The sequence below is a fragment of the Pongo pygmaeus genome, chromosome 5, assembly GCF_028885625.2.
Source record: "Pongo pygmaeus isolate AG05252 chromosome 5, NHGRI_mPonPyg2-v2.0_pri, whole genome shotgun sequence".
NCBI lineage: Eukaryota > Metazoa > Chordata > Mammalia > Primates > Hominidae > Pongo > Pongo pygmaeus.
The window spans coordinates 35,869,478-35,892,497 of NC_072378.2; the positions used below are offsets into that span (position 1 = coordinate 35,869,478).

The 23,020-nt window shown below is 52.6% G+C and overlaps 2 protein-coding genes across 3 annotated transcripts; one reads left to right on the top strand and one right to left on the bottom strand.

The window, feature by feature from the left end:
• The first annotated feature begins 317 nt into the window (after nucleotides 1-317).
• On the top strand, nucleotides 318-15,892 carry LOC129038103 (chromosome alignment-maintaining phosphoprotein 1-like). The gene is made up of 5 exons (XM_054490678.2): nucleotides 318-433; nucleotides 10,502-10,624; nucleotides 10,895-11,342; nucleotides 13,047-13,136; nucleotides 15,558-15,892. Exons 3-5 carry the CDS (start codon nucleotides 11,327-11,329, stop codon nucleotides 15,794-15,796), a joined length of 345 nt encoding a protein of 114 aa, XP_054346653.1. The 5' UTR covers nucleotides 318-433; nucleotides 10,502-10,624; nucleotides 10,895-11,326; the 3' UTR covers nucleotides 15,797-15,892.
• On the bottom strand, nucleotides 427-15,561 carry TULP1 (TUB like protein 1). Of its 2 annotated transcripts, XM_054490671.2 has the most exons (15): nucleotides 15,477-15,523; nucleotides 15,310-15,361; nucleotides 14,866-14,956; nucleotides 14,317-14,475; nucleotides 13,528-13,677; nucleotides 12,486-12,587; nucleotides 12,293-12,409; nucleotides 11,868-11,971; nucleotides 8,939-8,944; nucleotides 8,668-8,838; nucleotides 8,406-8,518; nucleotides 6,411-6,522; nucleotides 6,233-6,331; nucleotides 2,671-2,842; nucleotides 650-1,166 (listed from the first exon to the last, which is right to left on the bottom strand). In XM_054490671.2, exons 1-15 carry the CDS (start codon nucleotides 15,521-15,523, stop codon nucleotides 1,033-1,035), a joined length of 1,629 nt encoding a protein of 542 aa, XP_054346646.1. In that variant the 3' UTR covers nucleotides 650-1,032. The 2 variants fall into 2 exon arrangements, with proteins under 2 accessions (XP_054346647.1, XP_054346646.1); XM_054490672.2 differs by lacking the exon at nucleotides 14,317-14,475 and having other exon boundaries at nucleotides 427-1,166; nucleotides 15,477-15,561.
• Nucleotides 15,893-23,020: the final 7,128 nt, after the last annotated feature.

The following is a 23,020-nucleotide window of genomic DNA, read 5'->3' on the forward strand; positions in this document are numbered from 1 at the left end:
CCGCTCCTGGGCACCCGCCGTAATTTGGGGCTCCGGCCTGGGGCGGGGCCGAGGGCGGAGCCCCCGCCTCGGGGGCAGGGCTCCCGTCGGTGCAGGGGGCCGTGGGTGCCGCGTCACGAGGAGCCCGGCAGAGCTGGAGCGCACGGGCCCCGGGGCTCCCTGCGCCTCCACCCTAGTCCCGAGCCGCCGAGGCGGAGCGTACCCTCCAGCTCGCGGGCCTGCCCCCCACTCCCGGGGCCCCAGACCCGGCTCCGCCCTGGCGGCTGCGCCCTCCCTGCCGGGACCTGGTTTGTCTGGTTCTCCCCGCGTGGCTAGTTTCTCGAATTTCTTCTCCCTTTCTCCCTCTTCCCCGACCTCCGGGACCCTCCCTTTCGCCCCGGCTCCCCGGGCCCCCGCGGGGGGCGTCTTGACGCTGCGCGGCCGCCGAGTTTCGGTAGGACCCGCGACGGGCGCGGGGAGGGGACGCGGGAGCGCCCGGGGCCTGGGCGGGAGTGGGGCGGAGGTTGAGGCTTCCAGCCCGCGCCTCGGACGCCTCCTGCCGCCTAGTTCTCCGCACGCGCTGAGGAACCACCGCTCCGCTTGGCCAAGGACGCGGCTTTATTGGGGATGTGGGTGCCTGGCCGTCGTCCCCCATCACCTACCCCCTCCTCCTAGCCCACCCCAGCTCCTCGGAGCCCTAGCGCAGTCCCGGGGAGAGGGGAGGTTAAAACAACACTGACTACTGCTCCCGGACAGGAAGTGACTGGGGCGCGGGGAGGAGGGGGGCACAGCGGCGCAGGCGAGCTCCGAGACCAGATGTGCGGCTCCAACTCCAGATGTTCTTCATCTCCGTCCTACCCGCCGTCCGGGCTCCTCCTGCCTCGGCCCGTGCCAGGCTGGGGAGCGGACGGAGGTCACCGAGAGGCAGTGAGGGGTCAGCCCCGACACAGGAGCAGTTTTCCGCGGGGGCTTTGCTGGAGGGACCCTGCCAGCCTCCACTGAATCCTTTCCTCCACGCTGACGGGCTCTGGGGGCGGTGAGGGGCTGCTGGGGTCACTCGCAGGCCAGCTTCCCGTCGAAACTGGAGAGGGCGATGGCGAAGGCCTGCAGGGCGCACAGCGGGTACCGGTAGTCTAGGGTGAAGGCGTCCTCCGCCACGCGGCCGAACTGCAGCACGATATAGTCGGCTATGGACACAAGACGGGGTGGGGGCGGCCCGAGACCTCCTTGGACCCCCATCCTGGCAGACAGTGCCCTCAACCTTGGGGGCAGTCTGTCCCTTGCCTTGGGGCTCCAACCCTCAGCCACCATCTCAGTTACTCAACACCCATCCCTTCTTCCTATCTCACTCCACACCAGCACCACGTGGCTTTGCAGTCACACTATAATCTCCTGGGGGCAGGGACCTTGCCTTGTCTGCTGCTGCCACAGGCCATGCCTAGAGCCCGCACCTGATTAACTATAGGACCCTGTCAAATTTATCCAAGCCCAGAATTCTTCCTTCCCAAGTTCTCTGTTGTTTCTGGCCACATTCTTTCCTCCTATCCCCAGCCACGAAGTCCCACCTTAGACCCCAGCTCCACCCCTGGTCCCCTTCCTCAGCCTCACTGGGCACCTCTCCCTTCAATGATCCAGGTTCCCAGCCCCAACCTCAGCACCTCCCCCAGCATCCATAGGGACAGGAAGTTGCTAAAAATACCCCCAAACTCAGGTGGACCAGGCTCCACCAGAAACTGGAGAGCAGTTTCACAGCCACAGGACAGGTGGCACTGGGGGCACATCCCTAGGATGGAGTTGGGGCTCGCTCAATGTTGGTCCAACCCTGTGAACCCAGAGACCTATGGGAGATACCCTTCCATCCCCAAACTTCCTCACCCTAGTGGGAAGGAAGCCTTTCCAACCAAGGCTTGTAACAGGGACACCTTGTTTCCCTGACTCTTCCGGGGTAGTCCTTCGACCTCACTTGAGAGAAGACACAGAATAGGCACTCAAAAATGCTTAATATTCCCTGCCCCTAAAAGGCAACCATCTTGAAGAGGTTAAGAGCATGGCCACTGGAGATCCAGACTGTCCACTCTACCTCCTACTAGTGATGTGACTGTGGGCAAGTTGCTTAACCTCCCTGTGCCTTAGTTTCCTGCCAAATAAGGATAATAATGGCACTCCTCACAGGGATGTTGAAGGGATTTAATGATTCAGTATCTGTAAAATCCTGAGAACAGTGCCTGGCACATAGTAAGCACTGTGTAAGTTCTGTGAAATAAATTTCGAGGGCCAGTGTAACTTCCTGAAGTTGCTGAGAGACTCTGGGCAAAGGGCTGCCCTCTCTGAGCCTCAGCACCCTCTTTGAACAAAGAGGAGTTGGGCTGTCAGTGGTTTTCAGACTCTAGGAGCTCAACCCTCCCTTCAACACAATCTTATCCAGAATGTCCCAGTATCTAACCCACTGCTCTGGCCAATGCTGGAATGGGAACCTGGAGTGATGAGCCCCAAGACACCTGCTTAGAATATCTGAGGGTCCTGAGAGCACAGTGTCAGTGCCTATGGAGGAGAGAGTGATCTTGTGGGATGTCCCAGCTCTCGGGATAAAGGCTGGTGTGTGTGTGTGTGAGGGGGTGAGGGGATCTTGAATGAGGGTCGGCATCCTGGGGGTGGTGGAGAAGAGCCAGAGCTGGGCCCTCAGGTACTCACGGTCATCAGCGTGGACAATCTGGAAGTTCTTGACTGAGGCCTGGGTGACCCGGCCTTGGAAGTTGAGGGTGTAGGAGCCGCTGTCATCGTTCCAGACAGGTGGCTTGTTGTGCAGTTCAATGAGGCTCTCCAGCGTCTTGTTCTGCCAGCGCACCAGCAGGCCGTCACTAGCCTGGGGTGCCCCAGGGGAGCAGACAGGGAGAGGACAGTTAGAGGTGGCTGAGATGGCTCAGGACTGACTGGAGAAGGGGCCTGGGCATGTGTGCGCAGGAGTGCGGCCTGGACATCTTCATCCATTAGGGTATCTGAGAATAGGCTTGGCATCTGTGGCATCCTTGCGGACCGGGCTCACATCTGTGAGAATGGGGCTTTGTCTCTGGGATGTCAAAGTGGGGGGCTGGAAAATGGCAAGGGGCATCTGGCACATAGGTGCTCCATGCCACTGGTACCCAGGCGGTCTTAGGAGACAGACACACACCAGTACCTAATAACAGGATGAGCCAGTCTCGGACCTGCAAAGGGCACACAGTTGAGCTGGGGAGATAGATAGGTAAATTGCAGTTAAGAGAAAGTGTACTTGGAGGAGAGTTTCTGAAAGGAAGGAGCAGGTTCTGGATAATGTGCCCTTAAGATCTTTCTTTCCTGAGTTTCCTTGTCGCCTGCTCACGTTCATGGATTAGAGTGAGTCCACTCAAGATCACCTCCAAGAAGCCTTCTTGACCCCCCATCTGATTTAGATGTCTCAGCTCTGAGCTTCCATGACACCTTGCTCTTACCATTCCTCCCACTGCACTGTAATTGGCAGAAGAGGGACCCAAAACAGCACCAGGCATTTCTTACTGGGCCCAAACAAGGGCAGGAGATGCTGCCTCTGGGGAATTTGTGTGTTTATTCCAGGCATGGGAGGGGCAACTGTGGGGCCCACAGGCTGAGTGAACCCTCAAGACTGAGCCTCCCATGACTGGTGCCCTGCAGATCAGCCTGGGCTGTGACTTTCCAGCAGGGAAGGATGTGTGATCAGCTGACGGGGTATTATCTTTCATTGTAAATGAGTAAAATGACATCAGTCTCCTGTGAGGATGGGGCATGCGAGTCACTCAGAGTCTCTTAAATCCTAGACTCACTGGACCTGCAGTGCTAAAGAGCAGAGCACGGGACTGACACGTCTCTCCAGAACATCTCTCCATCTTAAACTCACACACACACACACACACGCAAAACAACCTTTGCTTTTTAAAATACAAGTCATGCCAAGCACGATGGCTCACGCATATAATCCCAACACTTTGAGAGGCCAAGACGAGAGGATCACTTCAGGAATTTAAGACCAGCCTGGGCAACAAAGTGAGACCCTGGCTCTACAAAAAACTAGCCAGGTATGGTGGCATGTGCCTAGGGTCTCAGCTACATGAGAGGCTGAGGCAGGAAGCAGCACTGTTTGAAGCCAGGAGGTCGAGGCTGCAGTAAGCCATGATCATACCACTGTACTCTAGGCTGGGCTGGAGTGAGACCCAGAGTGAGACTCAGTCTCAAAAAAAAAAAAAAAAAAAAAAAAAGCTGGGCACAGTGGCTCAGGCCTGTAATCCTAGCACTTTGGGAGGCAGAGGCAGGTGGGTCACTTGAGGTCAGGAGTTCAAGACCAGCCTGGCCATCATGGCGAAACCCCGTCTACTGAAAATACAAAAATTAGCTGGGCGTGGTGGTATGCACCTGTAATCCCAGCTACTCGAGAGGCTGAGGCAGGAAAATCTCCTGAACCTGGGAAGTAGAGGTTGCAGTGAGTTGTGATCAGGCCATTGCACTCCAGCCTGGGTTACGGAGCGAGACTTCATCTCAAAAAAAAAACAAAAACAAAAACAAATCATGTCACTCCTTTACTCAAAACCCTGCTGTGGCTTCCCATTTCTCTCAGAGCAAAAATCAGTTTTACAGGCCCTGTCTACCCCTTACCCTCACTTCTCTAACCTCCTCTCCCTCCAGCCACACTGGTCACCTGGTGGTTCCTCCAGCCCACCAGGCCCCCTCCTGCCACAGGACCTTTGCACTGGCTCTTCCCACTGCCCAGGTACTCTTCCCCCGGATATCTGTAGGCTCACACCCTCACCTTCTCATTGAGGTCCGCTTTGACAACCATATTTAATATTGAGACTTACACACTTGTCATCTCCCTTCCCCTGTTTGACTTTTTTCTTTTTAAATTTTTTATTATTTATTTATTTATTTTGAGATGGAGTCTAGCTCTGTCACCCAGGCTGGAGTGCAGTGGCATGATCTTGGCTCACTGCAACCTCTGCCTCCGGGGTTCAAGTGAGTCTCCTGCCTCAGCCTCCTGAGTAGCTGGGATTACAGGCGCCTGTCACCACGCCCAGTTAATTTTTGTATTTTTAGTAGAGATGGGATTTTACCATGTTGGCCAGGCTGGTCTTGAACTCCTGACCTTGTGATCTGCCCGGCTTGGCCTCCCAAAATGCTGGGGTCACCAGCGTGAGCCACCATGGCCGGCAACATTTTTTTTATTTTTGAGACGGAGTCTCGCTCTGTTGCCCAGGCTGGAGTGCAGTGGCGTGATCTTGCCTCACTGCAACCTCTGCCTCCCGGGTTCAAGAAATACTCCCTGAGTCAGCCTCCTGAGTAAACATGTGAGATTACAGGTGCCCGCCACCACGCCCGGCTAATTTTTGTATATTTAGTAGAGACGGGGTTTAGCCATGTTGGCCAGGCTGGTCTCGAACTCCTGACCTCAAGTGATCCGCCCACCTTGGCCTCCCAAAGTGCTGGGGTTACAGGTGTGAGCCGCTGCACCTGGTCTGACGTTTTTCACCATAGCACTTACCACCTTCCAGGATGCTCCATAATTTACTTATTTATCACGATTATTGTCTACTGTCACTCTCCTCCCACTTGAATGCCAGCTTCAGGGGGGCAGATCTTTTTTTGTTTTGTTTTGTTTTGTTTTTGAGGCAGAGTCTCGCTCTGTCGCACAGGCTGGAGTGCAGTGGCACGATCTCGGCTTACCGCAAGCTCCGCCTCCCAGGTTCACGCCATTCTCCTGCCTCAGCCTCCCGAGTAGCTGGGACTATAGGCGCCCGCCACCACGCCCGGCTAATTTTTTTGTAATTTTAGTAGAGACAGCGTTTCACCGTGTTAGCCAGGATGGTCTTGATCTCCTGACCTCGTGATCCGCCCATCTTGGCCTCCTAAAGTGCTGGGATTACAGGCGTGAGCCATCACGCCCAGCCCAGGGGGGCAGATCTTTGTTTTGTCCACTGATGTCTTCCAGGTGCCTAGGATAATACTTGGCACTCAATATGTGTGGTCAATTAAGATATGAATGGATGTAATATATGAATTTGATGTAAACTCCCAAAACAACCAAAAAGCCTATTGTGGTTTTTCAGTGAATTCAATTACAAAAAGCCCAAGTCTATTCTCTAGGTGGCCAGAATGAATTTGTGTTGGAGGGTGATGAACATGCTCAGGGAGTTGGCTATTTCCTAAGCTGAGCCCTGACTCCCCTGTTTCTCACATACGGAGCCAGGGGCCAGGGAGGTGCGGAGCTCACATTTCGGGGCCGGATGGGGACCCTCTCATTCTCTGCACTCATGCCAGGAATGATGACGGTCATGCGCCGGGGGCCACGGAAGCCCAGCACGTTGGTTTCCTGGGAAGGAAACAGATGCCTGTGAGGCCAGCCCCTGTAAGGGGAGCCGCCTGGCATGGGGGACAGGTGGAGTCCTCACATAGATCACAGCTGCCAGCTCCTGCCGAAGGCTTGCCACATTAGTGCTGTACCCACGCTGTGGGTTCTGCCCGTTGTCAAAGACCGTGAAGCGGTTCCCCAGGAGGTTGGACCTGCAAGCAGGGTAGAGCTTGAGGAGGGGCTGAGGGGATCCTACATCCCTGCCTCAGGCCCCTTCCACACAGCCAAGCAGTTTAGAGAGCTTCCTACAAGGGTGGGGGTGTTTTAGGACTGAGCAATTCATGTCCCCTGCCCCAGGCTTCCCCCTTATGCAGAGGTCCTTCTAAATGCTGGCCCAACCCAGGGCATGGTGGCTCAAGCTTGTAATCCCAGCACTTTGGGAGTCAGAGGAGGGAGGATTGCTTGAGTCCAGGAGTTGGAAACCAGCCTGGGCAACATGGCAGGCAACCCCGTCTCTACAAAAAACACCCGCCCTCTGCCCCCCACCTGCCAAATTATCTAGGCACGGTGGCATGTGCCTGTAGTCCCAGCTACTCAGGAGGCTAAGGTGGGAGGATCACTTGAGCCTGGGAGGTCGAGGCTGCAGTGAGCCATGGCCATAATCACATCACTGCACTCCAGCGTGGGCGACAGAGTAAGACCCGGTCTCCAAAACAAAAAAAAAGGGCTGAATCTACAAGGAGACTAGGCAATGTTAAAATCCCAACTCCATCTCTTACTATTACTAGCTGTGAGATCTTAGGCAAGGTATTTAAACTCTCTGAGCCCCAACTTCCCCATCTATAAAATGGGCTGAGCAACAGCATTTCCCTCATTTGGACAATAAGAGGATTGAATGGGTTAACATTTGGAAGTGACTTTTTTTTTCTTTATTTTTTTGAGACAGAGTCTCACTCTGTCACCCAGGCTGGAGTGCAGTGGCGTGATCTCTGCTCACTGCAAGCTCCTCCTCCTGGGTTCACGCCATTCTCCTGCCTCAGCCTCCCAAGTGACTGGGACTACAGGGCCTGCCACCACGCTGGGCTAATTTTTTTTTTTTGTATTTTTAGTAGAGACGGGGTTTCACTGTGTTAGCCAGGATGGTCTTGATCTCCTGACCTTGTGATCCGCCCACCTCGGCCTCCCAAAGTGCTGGGATTACAGGTGTGAGCCACCACGCCTGGCCTGGAAGTGACTTAGAATTACACCTGACACATAAATAGGCCTTATAAAAGTTTTGTTAAATACATACATGTATTTATTCATTTATTTTTGAGACAGGGTCTTGGTCTGTCGCCCAGGCTGGAAGTGCAGTGGCATGACCCAGCTCACTGCAACCTCCCCCTCTTGGGTTCAAGAGATTCTCCCACCTCAGCCTCCCAGGTAGCTGGGACTCCAGGTGCATGCCACCACACCTGGCTAATTTTTGTATTTTTAGTAGAGACGGGGTTTCACCATGTTGGCCAGGCTGATCTCGGACTCCTGCCCTCAGGTAATCCACCCGCCTTGGCCTCCCAAAATGCTGGGATTACAGGCATGAGCCACTGTGCCCAGCCTAAATACATACATATAAGAAATAAGGCCTGACTCAGGCATCCCCTTTCTTCAGCTCTCAGATTTGTGGTGAGGATTAGATGAGAGGTATGGGAAGACAGCACAGGATAGTGCTGAATATATGTTCATTCACTTGATCAGTAAATACTTGTTGAGTAGCTAATATGTGTTCAGTGCTAGGAATTCAGCCCTAAACAAGGCAGGCACAGTGCCTGCCCTCGTAGAACTTATGCCCTGCTCCAAGTGAGGCCCTGGGCTGGCAGCAGTGTGGGCATCGCCTGGGTGCTCATTAAAAATGTAGACTCCCAGGCCCACCCCACACACTCAACCATTTTAACAAGCTCCCCAAATGATCTATGTACATCAAAGTGAGAGGCCCTAGGGGGACGTTTCCAGGGTGCCCAATGTGGTGGGTGCTCTGCCAGGCACAGCAGGACAGAGATGACTGGCTATGGCCTTTTGCTGACCCAAGCCCCCCCAGCCCCAGGAAGCCCAGCCCCACCTCAGCTTCCCGATGAAATTCTCCCCTCCTCGGGACAGATTGGTAGGGTCGCTGGAGATGAGGTAATTGGCTGTCTTGCTCCGTTTTCGTTTCCTGCCAGCCAAGAGGAACACCTGGGGAAAAGGGGAGACAGGTGAGAGGATGGGAAGAGAAGGTGGGAAGGGATGGAGGTGATCTGCAGGGAGAAAGCAGGCTCGTTTGTCCCGTGGCCCCCATCCCGGACCCCTCCACACTCCCTCCTCTGCTGCCTCTCCCCACCCACCTTCTTCTCCGTGTCCAGGTGCAGGAAGTAGGAGGGATACATGCCTCGATCCATGCCCTTTTTGTCCCGGGTCAGCCGGCAGCGCACCGTGCGGCCCTGGGGGGCAGGCCGGAGCACAAACTCCCGGGGTTCGTCCACCTCCACGGGGGGAGACGGGGCCCTCTCCTCCTTCTGGGTGGGGGCAGAGGGTACATCAGCCCCAGAGCACCAGCTCCCCCACCCCCAGCAGGTCCCAGTGCTGAGACACGGGCAGCTCGGCAGGACAACTCACCGCTTTCTGTGTGCAGAGAGAACAGAGAGGCTGGCTAGAGCAGGGGCCGCATCCCTGGAGGCTGGAAAGCCACTGCCCCTCATGCTCCCTGGCAGCCCGGCACGGCCAAGTTATGAGGCTCTGGGGAGCTCTGTGATTTATTTTTATTCTGCTTAGCTCGTGGGTAGGAGCACACACTCTGGAGCCAGACTGTCTAGGTTCAAATCCTAGTTTCACTACTAACTGTCTTAACTGTTAAGTTTCACCACACTGTAACTCAATTTTCTCATCTGAGAAGTAGGTATAGTAGGGGTGGATACCTGGGACAGACCTTACCTATGTATTTAACAGATGCTTGCATAAATTCTATCAGGGTGCCATAGTTTCAAGTACTTTCGAAATATTTACTCATTTCATCCTCTTATCACCCCACTGTGGTAGTCATCCCCATTGTACAGATGAAGAAGCTGAGGCTTAGAGAAGTTAAGTCACTTGCCCAAGTTCACATAACTAGTAAGAGGTGGGGCTGGGGCATGAGTTCTGTCAAGTCTCCTATGAGGTCCAGAGCCTTTAGAAAGACCTTCCCTCCTTTGCACACTGTCTCAGGCAGTGAAGTGGGGCTAACAGAATGGACTGCTGTGTTCTAAGCACTATGGAAGTGTTAGCTGCCACTCTTATTGTTAGCATATGGTAAATAATGAATACCATAGTCAAGATGATATTCATTATCATAAGATGGCGCCCAATGATCCTTGTCTCCTGGTATTTGTGCCTTTGTGTAGTCTCCTCCCACTGCATACCAGGGTTGGTCCCTGTGACCAGTAGAATATGGCAGAAGTGATCATGGGCCGCTTCCAAGGGTTAAGTCATAAAAGATATTGTGGCTTCTATATGGCTGTCTGTCTCTTGGACTTTGGGAGAAGTTGGCTGCCATGCCATAAGAACACTCAAGCAAAAAAAAAAAAAAAAAAAAAGAACACTCAAGCAGCCTCCAGGAGAGGTCCCTGTAGGAAGGAACTGAGATCTCCAGCTAACATCTACCACAGGGAGCTATTTTAGAAGTGGATCCTTCATTTCCAGTGAAGGCTTCAGAGTGACTGAAACCCCAGCTGACATTTTGACTGCAACTTCCTCCGAGACCCTGAGCCAGAACTACTCTGCTAAGCCACTCCTAGATTTCTGGCTCTCAGAAATTGAATAAGAAAGTAAATGTTTTAAGATACTCAGTTTGGGGTGATTTGTTACATAGCAATGCATAGTTAATACATGAATGAATATGTAAGCTCACTTTGCTCATTGAGAAACTCCTAAGAACAATTTGGTGACATAAAGCCCTAGGGTGGCCTGGTGACCCCACAACAGCCCCTTCTGTTCTCACAAACCTGGTGCCCTTTGTCCTCATGTTCTATCCCTCACAGGAAGGGAGCCAAGAGTCTAAGCCCAACTTTTCCAACAGGGGCAAGCATGGACTGCCAGCCTGGGTGTGTGCATTTGAGGGTTCAATGCTATTTGGGAGCCACGAAGAATCCACGAAGATGTGCTGTGGTTGGCCGTTTTTTTAAATTTATTTTTTATTTTTTTCAGATGGAGCCTTGCTCTTGTCGCCCAGGCTGGAATGCAGTGGCGTGATCTCGGCTTGCTGCAACCTCCACCTCCTGGGTTCAAGTGATTCTCCTGCCTCATCCTCCTAAGTAGCTGGGACTACAGGTGCGCATCACCATGCCCCGATAATTTTTGTATTTTTAGTAGAGATGGGGTTTCACCATCTCTACTATTCGCCAGGCTGGTTTCGAACTCCTGACTTCAAGTGACCCATCTGCCTCCTCCTCTGAAAGTGCTGGGATTACAGGCGTGAGCCACTTTGCCTGGCCATGGCCATTTTTGTTGAGCACAGGTTTGCAGTGTGTTTAAGGGAGGCTGATGTAGAGCAGTGAACCCTCAGCTCAGGGACAAGTGATCACCTGTTCTCTACTCTAGGTTGTTCCAGAAGAAACTTGGGAAACAAAAGACTATGTTTGGAACACGATGTGGAGAAAGCCAGAACTTATTCAAACACTTCAGCAGCTGCAAATTTCAAGAGCCTACTGTACTGAAGGCTGTTCTGCAGTTACATTCCCCCCTGGGAGACAGTAAACTGGCCTTTCAGTTTGTACATCAGCATCTGGTGATCTTGGTTAATATGAATCAGTCCCCCTAGACCTGACCACTCCTGCACAAACTAATAAGCTAAAATCCAGGCCCTGTCCTTGTGGTGATCTCCCCACCGGGGGAAACCTGTTCCTTGAAGACTTTTGTTACTTTCTCTCAGTTGGACCTCCCTCTCCTGCTTACTCCAGCTTTTGTGTGTTGGTGTCTGAGTCCTGTTTGGGAGCAGGGGCAATATTCAAAATATTTAACAACCTGTTCACCATGGAGATGCCTACTGGTAAGCTTGGAGGAGAAACTGGGAGGCCCCGGATGGGCAGTGTTAACCCTTTCGTTGCTGGAGTGTTTAGTTGCTGGGAGGTTGGGAGGTCCTGGGTAAGGTGAGTGAAAGCGCCTAGGGAGCTCAGGGCAGTAGGGTGGAAACATTTTAACAACTGGTGCAGCTGACTGTCAGTCAGTCCTCATCTGCCTCTCTGCCTGTGTGCTCCTCCTCCCCAGCACAGAAAACATGCTGGGGGCGTGGGGGCATCTCTGGCCGTCTGATGGTTGTGCCCCAGAGGGCAGGCCTCAGAGAGCCCAGATGACATAAGGCCCTTGCATGGCCAGTCCTAGCCTGGTGACCCCACAAACGCCTCCTCTGTTTGCACAAACCTGGTTTCCTTTGTCCTTATATCCTGTCACAAGAGGGGGAGCCAAGGTTCTAACCTCAAGTGGCTCCAAGCCCCCACCCTCTAGGCTCCCAAGTCCAGGCCCCTGCCTCTGCTCCCTGAAGGGACCTCAGCCCCCTGCCCCTCTGGGCCCCAACCTTTTTGCCTTTTCCTTTGGCTTTGCCCTTTTGATTGCTGTTCTTTGTCACCGTAGCTGTCTCCTCCTCCTCTTCTTCCTCCTTCCTCCCGCCTTTGGGAGTGCCTGAGCATGGAGGGGGAAACAAGGCTGTGAACTCCTCACCCTGATTTGCAAAGTGCTTCCAACACCCATGTGTCACTTGGATGCTCCCCACAACCACAAGAGAGTCGACCCCATGTTATTATTAGAGCCCAGAAAGGCTAAGACACCTGCCTGAGACCACACAGCTATCAAAGCGGGGGTCAAGATGCCCCACACGTTGTCTGACTCTAGACCCCGCAAACTCCTTACCTAGCACTGTCCCGTATGCTGTAAGGACCCTCCAGCTCCCCGCCCCCAGGACCACCTCAAGATGTCACCACACCAGAAGCCCTTGCCATCCACCTTTCTTCTTCAGGGCTTTCTTGTCAGGACTGCCTTCCCCAACCAGAAACATGGCTGCTGGGCTCTTCCTCGCACTGGCTGGGCTCCCTGAGGGGTCCTTGTCGGCCTCCCCAGATCCTGCATGTGTGGATGTGAAAGCGTCACAACCCCCACTGCAGCTAGAGTGCCCTGTTCCTCCCTAGGCTGGGCTCACCTTTCTTCTTGGTCTTTCTCATCTTGGTCCCCTCCCCTGCTGGGGCTTCCTTATTCCTAACACGCAGAGGTTTCGGTGGGGGGTCAGGGCTTCCTGGGTCTCCTGGAAATGGAAGATGGGGGTCAGGCAAAGAAGGTGTCTACTGGGGCTGAAGGCTGCCTTCCAACCCTCTTGTCCTCCCTGTAGTCCCCAGGGAGGCTGAAAGCTTGACAGGGGCCCACAGCCTGCCTTCTTTTTCTTTTCTCTCTTTTGTTTTTTTGAGACAGTCTCGCTGTTGCCCAGGCTGGAATGCAGTGGCAGGATCTCGGCTCACTGCAACCTCCACCTCTGGGGTTCAAGTGATTCTTGTGCCTCAGCCGCCCAAGTAGTTGGGATTACAGGCGCGCGCCACCACCCCTGGCTAATTTTTGTATTGACTTCTGCTCATCTTGGTTTTTCTTTCCCTGAGGCCAAAAAAGCTCTGGACAAAGACCAGGAGCTTAACAAGCAGTTCCCGAATGAATGAACACCAGGCCTTCTAATCGAGCCTCTGAATCCTGCCTTTTGTCCCGTGTCCTCCAGGAAACCTTCTCTGGTCACCGCTACAGAGTGTGCTATCCCTTCCTCAGGCCCAAGGTCCTAGCTCTAGGCCAGGCTGCTGGTCCCTATCAGGTAAGGTGCCCAGGCGAGGACGCCATCACAGCATTGATTCATTGATTTCTTTTTACTGTAATCACTTTGATACTTTTATAAAAATGATAACAATTTCCATCGAGTTAAAACAAAAACTTAACAAAAATAACAAAGAAAACTAGAATCCTCTGTCCTCCTCTGCCTCACAGAGCTCAAGGGGCAGGGGCAGTGGGGCCAGGGGTGGGGGCATATATTGGTCTGTGTCCTTAAGGACCATCGGGGGGAGAAATCATCAGAGGAAAAACCCTCCGGTCACAGCACTGGGTTCATTTTGAGGCCTCAATCGCTTTGTCTCAGTGAGACGCCAAGCCCTCCAAGGACAGGGCTGTTCTGCTTCCCTGTGAGCTCTCTCAGCACCCTCAGCACCCACCCCTTGGGCCCTGGGCCTTGGCCCTCCTCTCCTTCAGGTCTGCAGAGCTCTTCTCTCTCAGGGGCTTCTTGGGAGGCAGAAGGATTTTCTCTTTCTTTTCCTCAGCCTCCTCTTCCTCGTCATCCTCGTCCTCCTCTTCCTCCTTCTCCTCTGTAGGTAGAAACTCTTCATAATGGGGGTTTGAGCCAGGCCCTCCTTATCTGGGGAGCCCGGTCCCTCCAGATTGCTGGGAAGTGGTGCATGGGCACCAGGAGGGGAGCCTGCCCTTCTGAAACAAGAACCGGAGAACTGGCACCTTCCCAGAAGAATGAGGGTGACTGGCAGCCTTCAGGGTCTGCAAGTCAGGGGAGTGGCTGGGGTTAGAGGAATCCTGTCCTGGGGAAATGCCCTCCCTCTCTCTTCCTGAGACCCTCCTCTCCTCACACGCTCCCCTTCCCTCTTGTTTCCCCTTCTCCCTGCATCCACTGTGCTTCTCCCTGACCTTGTCTGTTTCTGACCTTGAGTCAGACCCATCTGGGCTACTTCTGGCTCTTAACTGCTGTTTAAGGCAAAAACCCTTAACGGCTCTATGACTCAGTTTCTCCATCTGTACAATGGTGGTGGGGGGGAACAAAGCACCCTCTCATAGTTGGTGCTCAGCACAATACCTGGCTGAAAGACAAGGCCAGAAAAGTGGGGGCTGTTTGACTACAGTTGTTTTCTGCCTCTCTGGGCCGTTCCCGTCCAGCCAGCCCCTTCTCTCCTTAGCTCCACCGCCCCCTCACCCGCGTCCCTGGGGCCCTCTCTCACCGTCCTCCGCGTCTGGGGCACGGGCTACTAGAAAGGTTTCCCGAGGGTCGCGCTTCTTGGCCTCGGGATCCCTGAGGAACCTGGCGTAGACCGTCTGCGGCGCCCGGGCCTGGGCTGGGTCTGGGGAAGGCTCCTCCCGCGGCCTCCCCCTCCGCCCAGCTGAGCCGAGATGCGGGGTTCAGACAGGGTCCCATCCGCGGGTCCGTGAGGCAGCGCCTCTACCCGCTACCCCCAAGCCTGGGCGCGCCCCCTCGGGCTCCTCACCCTAGGGTTCTCCCCTGGGCTTGGGTTTCCACTTTCAACACTTCTCCCGGGCTTCCATTCAGCTTCCCACCCCCTTCTACCCCAACCCCACCCCCTTCTACACCAACCCCAACCCCAACCCCAATCCCTCCCCGCTCATCACTCCCCGCCCCCTCCTCCCCCCCGCCCCCTCCTCCCCCCCCCGCCCCCCGTTCCAGGGCTCCGCGACACCCGCGCCGGCCCTCAAGCCCCTCCCTTCTGCAGCCCACACCCTGGGGGTCCACCCGGGGTCTGCACCCCGCCCACCTCCGGGCTTCCGGGGCTTGGATCCCGTGGGGCAGGGGGATTCGGGGGCCTCTGTCCTCTTCTTCCTTAGCCTCTGTGCCGGGGCCGGTCGCTGAGGAACGGGGGTCAAGAGGAGGGCGAGGAAGGAAAGGGGGGCGCTGAGGCCTGCCCATCTCCCTCTAATCCCTTGAGCCGCCAGAAATAACCGCAGATTATCCGGGGGGAACTGCAGCCCCCTTCTTGGAGTGAGGCAGGATGACCCCTTCCATGCATCGTGGCCATATCCAATGCTCCAAAGTCCCAATTCCTTCCCTGGAAACCCCAAGCCCCCAAACAGCCCTTTCTCCCCCCATATCTCCAGACCCTGCTAAGGGGGACCTGTCCCACTCCTAGAACCCCTACCCTGCGTGGGTTTACGCACAGTGGGGACATCTTTCTGCTTCCTTTCCAAGTGGGGTGGCATACCTGTTTGGGGCGCCGTGGGGCCTCCGGGCTCAGGCTTTCTTCTTCGTGCCCACTGAGGGTAGCAAAGGGATCAGCCTGTCTCCCTTCCCCTTCCCTCCCCATCCCACTCAGCCCCTCCATCTAGGCCCCCCAGGGTTCAGGTGCCACGAAATCGGGGTCTTCCAGACCTGTCAGAAGCCCACACCTCTCGGAGGGTTTCATCCCGCAGAGGCATGGTGCCTTTGCCTATCGCACCCCTTTCTCTGCAGGTCTAGGAGCCTCCCTCCCGACTCCTGCTAATCCCGGCTCAACTTCACCCCCGCTCCCCCTGCTCAAGGAGTGGAGGCCTGGCCGCGCTGTGGGAGGTGCTACAGCCCACGACCCTCCCCTGCTAGGCCCAGGCCACTGGGGGAAGAATCTCAACTCCAGTTCTTCTCAGATCCCCAGCAGCCTGCAGGATGGCCACCAGCTCCACCTGCCCCCAGAAGCCCCCAGAAGTTTGGGATGAGAGGGGCCGATTAGTCATTTGTCAATGGGATGTGGAAGAAAACATTAGACTGGATCTTGTATTTATCTTTATTTCTCACAAAAAATAAGAACTAGAGCCAGGTGCGGTGGTTTACGCCTGTAATCCCAGCACTTTGGGAGGCTGAGACTGGCGGATCATTTGAGGTCAGGAGTTCGAGGCCAGCCTGGCCGGCACAGTGAAACCCAGTCTCTACTAAAAATTCAAAAATTAGCCAGGTGCGGTGGCTCACCCCTGTAATCCCAGCACTTTTGGGAGGCCGAGGCAGACAGATCACAAGGTCAGGAGATCGAGACTATCCTGGCTAACACGGTGAAACCTCGTCTCTACTAAAAATGCAAAAATTAGCCGGGCGTGGCAGCAGGCGCCTGTAGTCCCAGCTACTCAGGAGGCTGAGGCAGGAGAATGGAGTGTACCCGGGAGGCGGAGCTTGCAGTGAGCGGAGATCACGCCACTGCACCCCTGCCTGGGCAACAGAGCGAGACTCCGTCTCAAAAACAAAAAAAATATTAAAAAATTAGCTGGGCATCGTGGTGGGCACCTGTAGTCCCAGCTACTAGGGAGGCTGAGGCAGGAGAATCGCTTGAACCTGGGAGGCGGAGGTTGCAGTGAGCCGAGATCTTGCCAGTGCACTCCAGCCTGGCCAAAAACAGCAAGACTACGTCTTAGAAAAAAAAAAAAAAAAAAAAAAAAAAAAAAGAATATGTCTGTATTGGAGGTATACCCTTAACTCTTTTTCTTTTTTCACTGATAGGGGACATGCTTTTGTGGTTTTGTTTTGTTTTGTTTTGTTTTAGACAGAATTTTGCTCTTGTCACCCAGGCTGGAGTACAGTGGCACGATCCTGGCTAATTACAGTAAATCCATATCAAATGGACCTTTCTAAAATACTACTTCTTCGGTTGCCACCTTTGTTCAAAAACATTCATTGGCTCCCTACTGCCTAAGGATTAAGTTTAAATGTGTTGGGTTGACATTCAAGGCTCTCCCTGATCTGGCCCCAGTCTGCCTTTCTAACCACAGGGTTATCCCAAGCCATACTCTTCATCCAGCCACAGAGGTTTCCTTACTGCCTTTATACTTCTGTCCTCCATGGCTTTGCTCAGGCTGTTCCCTCCCGGAACGCCCTCCCTATTCCATGAAACCTATCCAACTCTAAACAGCCCTCAAGTCGCCACTTCAGAGAGGCCTCAGTCCTCACTTGGCTCTGACCATATAATAATAATAGCATTTATTGTCCACCTACTGTGGCTTGCTCCCATTCTGACTCCACCCTCACAATAATATTTATGAGACAGACATTAACACCCTGATATTAGGGCAAGGAGCAGTGGCTTATGCCTGTAATCCCAGCACTTTGGGAGGATCACTTGAGCTCAGGAGTTCAAGACCAGGCTGAGCAACACAGTGAGACCTTGTCTCTACAAAAAATTTAAAAATTAGCTGAGCAATGCGGTACATGCCTGAGGTCCCAGCTACTTGGGAGGCTGAGGCAGGAGGATGACTTGAGCCCAGGAGGCAGAGGCTGCAGTGAGCTAAGATAGTGCCACAGCACTCCAGCCTGGGCAATGGAGTGAGACCCTGTCTCAAAAACAAAACCAAACAACCAACCAACTAAACAAAAACACCCTGATATTAAAGGTGAGGAAACTGACAGCTGAGTGTCAGTCAACAAGTATTTCCTGAGCACTTATTGTGTGCCAAGCGCTATGCTAAGTAATGGTCATACAGAGATGAACAAAATGATGTGGTCCCCGCCCTTGTGAAGCTTACATGCTTGTGAGAGAGACAGATAGTAGAGACATAAATACCCAAATTAGTGATAATGATTTCATTATTATTAGTTGTGAGAAATGCCATGAAGGAAAAGAACTGGGCTCCACGAGACCAGCAGGTGGGTTCCAGTCTGGATTTAGAGCACAGACAAGGCTGCCTGAGGAAGGAAGTTTTTGTTCTGTTTTGTTTTGTTTTTTGAGATGGAGTCTTGTTCTGTCACTCAGGCTGGAGTGCAATGGCACGATCTCAGCTCACTGCAACCTCTGCCTCCCAGGGTCAAGCAATTCTCCTGCCTCAGCCTCCTGAGTAGCTGGGATTACAGGCGCCTGGCAATGTTTTGTATTTTTAGTAGACAAGGGGTTTTACCATGTTGGCCAGGCTGGTCTCAAACTCCTGACCTCAAGTGATCCGCCTGCCTTGGCCTCACAAAGTGCTGGGATTTCAGGCATGAGCTACCATGCCCTGCCCTGAGGAAGGATTTTTTTTTTTTTTTTTTTTTTTGAGACGGAGTCTCACTCTTGTCGCCCAGGCTGGAGTGCAGTGGTGCAATCTGAGCTCACTGCAACCTTCGCCTCCCGGGTTCAAGCAATTCTCCCACCTCAGCCTCCCGAGTAGCTGGGACTACAGGCACCCACCACCACGCCTGGCTAATTTTTTTTTTTTTTTTTTTTTTTGTGGTTTTGGTAGGGATAGGGTTTCACCATGTTGGCCAGGCTGGTCTCGAATTCCTGACTTCTAGTGATCTGCCCACCTCGGCCTCCCAAAGTGCTGGGATTACAGGCATGAGCCACCACACCTGGCCAAGGAAGGCATTTTTAAACTGAAATCTGAAGGATTTTTTTTTTTTTTTTTTTTTGAGACGGAGTTTTGCTCTTGTCTTCCAGGCTGGAGTGCAATGGTGTGATCTTGGCTCACTGCAACCTCTGCCTCCCGGGTTCAAGTGATTCTCTCTTGCCTCAGCCTCCCAAGTAGCTGGGATTACAAGTGTGTGCCACCACGCCTGGCTAATTTTTGTATTTTTAGTAGAGATGGTGTTTCACCACCTTGGCCAGGCTGGTCTCAAACTCCTGACCTCAGGTGATCTGCCTGCCTCGGCCTCCCAAAGTGTTGGGATTACAGGCGTGAGCCACTGCACCCAGCCTGAAGGATCCTGAAGGCTAGAAAAGAGAATATTCCAGGCACAAGGCACAGCATGTGCAAACTGTTTTCAGGAAGCAGAGAACTTGGCACACTGGAGCAGGACTGCCCCCTGGACCGGGACAAGAGTAGTCCTGCCTGCGACCTACACTTCAGAGGGCTCCTGAGACTTGCAAATGCCAAACAGATACATTGCTAAGAACTGTCTCACAGTTGGGCACGGTGGCTCAGGCCTATAATCCCAGCACTTTGGGAGGCCAAGGTGGTCAGATCACTTGAGGTCAGGAGTTTGAGAGCAGCCTGGCCAACATGGTGAAACTCTGTCTCCACTAAAAATACAAAAATTAGCCAGGTGTGGTGGTGGGCGCCTGTAATCCCAGCTATGCGGGAGGCTGAGACAGGAGAATCCTTGAACCCGGGAGGCAGAGGTTGCAGTGAGCCAAGATTGCTCCATTGCACTCCAGCCTGGGCAGCAAGAATGAAACTTCATCGCAAAAAAAAAAAAAAAAAAAAAAAGAAATAAGAACTGTCTCAAGAGGGGTCTGGGGCTCAGTGCTGACTTGGCAGGACGGTAAGAACATCCACGCTCTGACACAGCTCAGGCCCCAAGGACACTTCTCCAGTTTCTCACCTTCTGTCCTCAAAACCACAGGTAAAGCGGGGTGTGGTGGCACATGCTGGTGCAGCTACTCAGGAGACTGAGGCAGGAGGATTGCTTGAGCTCAAGAGGTCGAGGTTGCAGTGAGCTGTGATTGCACCACTGCACTCCAGCCTGGGTGACAGAGTACCACATCCTCTCTGAAAAAAAGTAGAACGAAAACACAGGTACCTGCACCCAAATCTGGGAGAGGTATGTGGGTTGAGCTGCAGTGACGTCAGAGATGGAAACTACTTTGGAGTGAGGGGAGGATTTGAGCTGCAGAAGCTCTTAGGTGAAAGAAAAAATCGTTTCTCAGACCTTTCCTCTCAGGTTGCATGGGTGTGATGGATATTTGCATAACAAGTGTCCATTTTCTTGCTTCTTTCCATGTTCTGGAGGTTCTCATGTATTCGTGTGCTATTTCTAACAGTTGTACATGGCAGCTGAGAAGCATCTAACAATACTCAACAATTCATATTACTGTTAAATTTGTATATATGTAACCTCAACATATGTGAAGCATGATAGCCCTTTTTTTTTTTTTTTTGAGACAGGGTCTTGCTCTGTCACCCAGGCTAGAGAGCAATGGCCTGATCACAGCTTACTGTAGCCTTGACTTCCCAGACTTAAGCCATCCTTCCCCCCTTCAGCCTCTCAAGTAGCTGGGAGTACAGGCGTGTGCCACCATGCCCAGCTTATTTTTGTATTTTTTTTTTTTTTAAGACGGGGTTTTTTCATGTTGCCCAGGTTGGTCTTGAACTCATGGACTCAGGGGATTTCCTGCTTCAGCCTCCCAAAGTGCTGGGATTACAGGTGTGAGCCACCTTGCTCGGCCTGATAGCAATTCTTTATATTGACAACTAGAGGGACATTGGAGGTTATTTTGCAAACAGTTTTGTTTTTCTAAAAATATTTAATAAGATGGAATTAAAATTTCAAAAAACCCAGCCGGGCACAGTGGCTCATGCCTATAATCCCAGCACCCTGGGAGGCCAAGGCGGGCAGCAACCTGAGGTCAGCAGTTCAAGACCAGCCTAGCCAACATGGTGAAACCCCATCTCTACTAAAAATACAAAAATTAGCCGGGCGTGATGTCAGGCGCCTGTAATCCCAGCTCCTTGGGAGGCTGAGGCAGGAGAATCGTTTGAACCCAGGAGGCAGAGGTTGCAGTGAGCTGAGATCACGTCACTGCACTTCAGCCTGGGCGACAGAGCGAGACTCTGTCTCAAAAAAATACAATAAAATAAAATTTCAAAAAACCCATTTGATTAAATTTTTGATATTTATTAACTATAAGCCATATTTTGCCTTTTAATCTTAATACAAAATTTTGAATATATTAAAAGAAAACTCACTTTTGAATGCATGTAAAAATTTTAATTTAAAAATGTCTTACTTTAATCACTTTTGAGGAGAATGTATTCAAGTTTTTCATACTTTGAATGCAGTTCCATTTGTTTTCAGCCCTTGAGAACAAGTAGCTGGGAAAAGCATAGAAAGAGGCCGGGTGCGTGGCTCATGCCTGGAATCTCAGCACTTTGGGAGGCCAAGGCGGGTGGATCACCTGAGGTCAGGAGTTTGAGACCAGCCTGACCAACATGGTGAAACTCTGTCTCTACTAAAAATACAAAAAATTAGCTGGGAGTGGTGGCAGGCGCCTGTAATCCCAGCTACTTGGGAGGCTGAGGCAGGAGAATCGCTTGAACCCAGGAGGCAGACATTGCAGTGAGCCCGGGTCGTGCCATTGCACTCCAGCTTGGGCAACAAGAGCAAAACTCCCTCTAAAAAAAAAAAAAAAAAAGAACAGAAACTCCAAGGTTTTGGTGCAGCTACACTGATGAGCCGATGAGCATGTGGAGGGAACTTAGGGGTAGTATAAGTGTCCAGATTTGGGTCAGGGGTGTGTTTAGGAACAGGAGGCAAAATTTTAGTTAAAATGAGACTTCTGTTTAGGGATAAGATCAGGAACAGAGATAACCTCTAGCACCTTTTGATCTGACATAGGTACTCCAGGCTTCCAGAAAAACAGGCTTGAGGCTCTATAATTATACCTTGTTTGGCCTAAAAATGACATTTCTGGCCGGGCGTGGTGGAGCACACCTGTAATTACAGCACTTTGGGAGGCCAAAGCAGAAGGATTATTTGAGCCCAGGAGTTCCAGGTCAGCCTGGACAACATAGCAAGACTCCGTCTCTATTAAAAAAAAAAAAAAGACTCAGCTTGATCACTGGCATTAGTTCCCAGACTTAATCCCATATGAATTTTATCTGTTTCCTAAAGTTAAATCTACTTTCAGAAGATGAAGATTTGCCACCATCAGCAATGCTGACACTGATCAATAATGTCTTCTACCACACGTCAGGCACGGTGTGTGCTCAGTGTTCTCAATTCATCCTCACAGCACACTCACATATCTGTGGCTCAGAGAAGTTAAGTAACTTGTCCAAGGTCACACAGCCAGTGTTTAGTGGAGCCATTCCACTGACCAAGCACCTACTATGTGCTTGGTTTTACTTGTGTTATTTCTAGTCCCTACGGAAAATTCAAAAGGCAAGCAGGCACTTTTCTTCACCTTTCTGTGCCTCTGTTTTTCTAGTCCATAAAGTGGTGACGACACTTGGAATCAACTTTATGGAAATTGTGAAAATTGAATAGATAGAAACATGTGCAGTGCTTAGCACAGTGCTGGCCACAGAGCAAGTATACTATGAAATGTCAGCTATGTGCTGTTTTACCTTCATTTCACCAGTAAGGAAATGGAGGCCCAGGTCCCTAAAGGAACTCCGCCTCAGGCCTCCAGGCCTTAGCTTACCTGGCACAGAGGTGAAAGGAGGGGACTTTGGAGAAACTTAAAGGCGAGTGGTTTTGCCCAGAAACTGACCCAGTGTCCCGCTTCCCCAAGATTCTGCTGGGTGGCCTTGGGCAAGCATTCCCCCTGCTTGGAGGCTCCAGCCTGGGCATCAGTGTCTCAAACAGGCAAAAGACATTTTGCATCTCAAAAGGATCCATGCAGGTGGGCTCATCAGAAATGGGAACTGCGGTTGCCTGAGGGTGTGTCTGGGCTCTTGTGAAATAGAAAGTAGGGCTGAGCTTTGATCAGGCTCATGCAGGCTTAAGTTTTGTCCAGGTTGTGTTGTTACATCACATAGCCCCTGGCCGTCTTTTCTAAAAGGAAGTTTCTCTCAGTGAACCCTAGGAGTCCAGCGCCAGGGTTCTTGTGTTATCCTTGCTTCTTGGAGGCTCAGAGAGGTGAAGTCACTGTCCAGGTCTCCCAGGTGGGCAGTGAGTGAGTGGGATTCGGGCAGATTCTCTGAGCTCAGAGCCTGGGCACAGCCCCACTTTGGCCTGAAGAGGGGCTTCTCAATTGTTGGTTGGACAAAGCCCTGGGTGGCTGCTGGGCACTGGCTGCAGGAGCTGGAAATGCAATGCAAGCCCAGTCTTTGCCCTCATGGAGCTCACAGCCTGGGAGATGAGAGTTGCTGGTGGGCATGTACCGAGAATGAAACAAAAACACTCATGTCTCCTCTAGAGAGAAATCTGGGCCGGGCACGGTGGCTCACGCCTGCAATCCCAGCACTTTGGGAGGCCGAGGCGGGTGGATCACCTGAGGTCAGAAGTTCGAGACCAGCCTGGCCAGCGTGGTGAAACCCTGT

Coding starts and splice junctions, on each gene's coding strand:
- LOC129038103 (XM_054490678.2), top strand. Junction 13,137..15,557: donor AGGCTGCTGGTCCCTATCAG/GTAAGGTGCCCA, acceptor CTTTCTCTGCAG/GTCTAGGAGCCTCCCTCCCG.
- TULP1 (XM_054490671.2), bottom strand. CDS start 15,523: ATGCCTCTGCGGGATGAAACCCTCCGAGAGGTGTGGGCTTCTGACAG. Junction 6,523..8,405: donor AATTTCATCGGGAAGCTGAG/GTGGGGCTGGGC, acceptor CCCTGCTTGCAG/GTCCAACCTCCTGGGGAACC. Junction 6,332..6,410: donor AGCTGGCAGCTGTGATCTAT/GTGAGGACTCCA, acceptor TTTCCTTCCCAG/GAAACCAACGTGCTGGGCTT.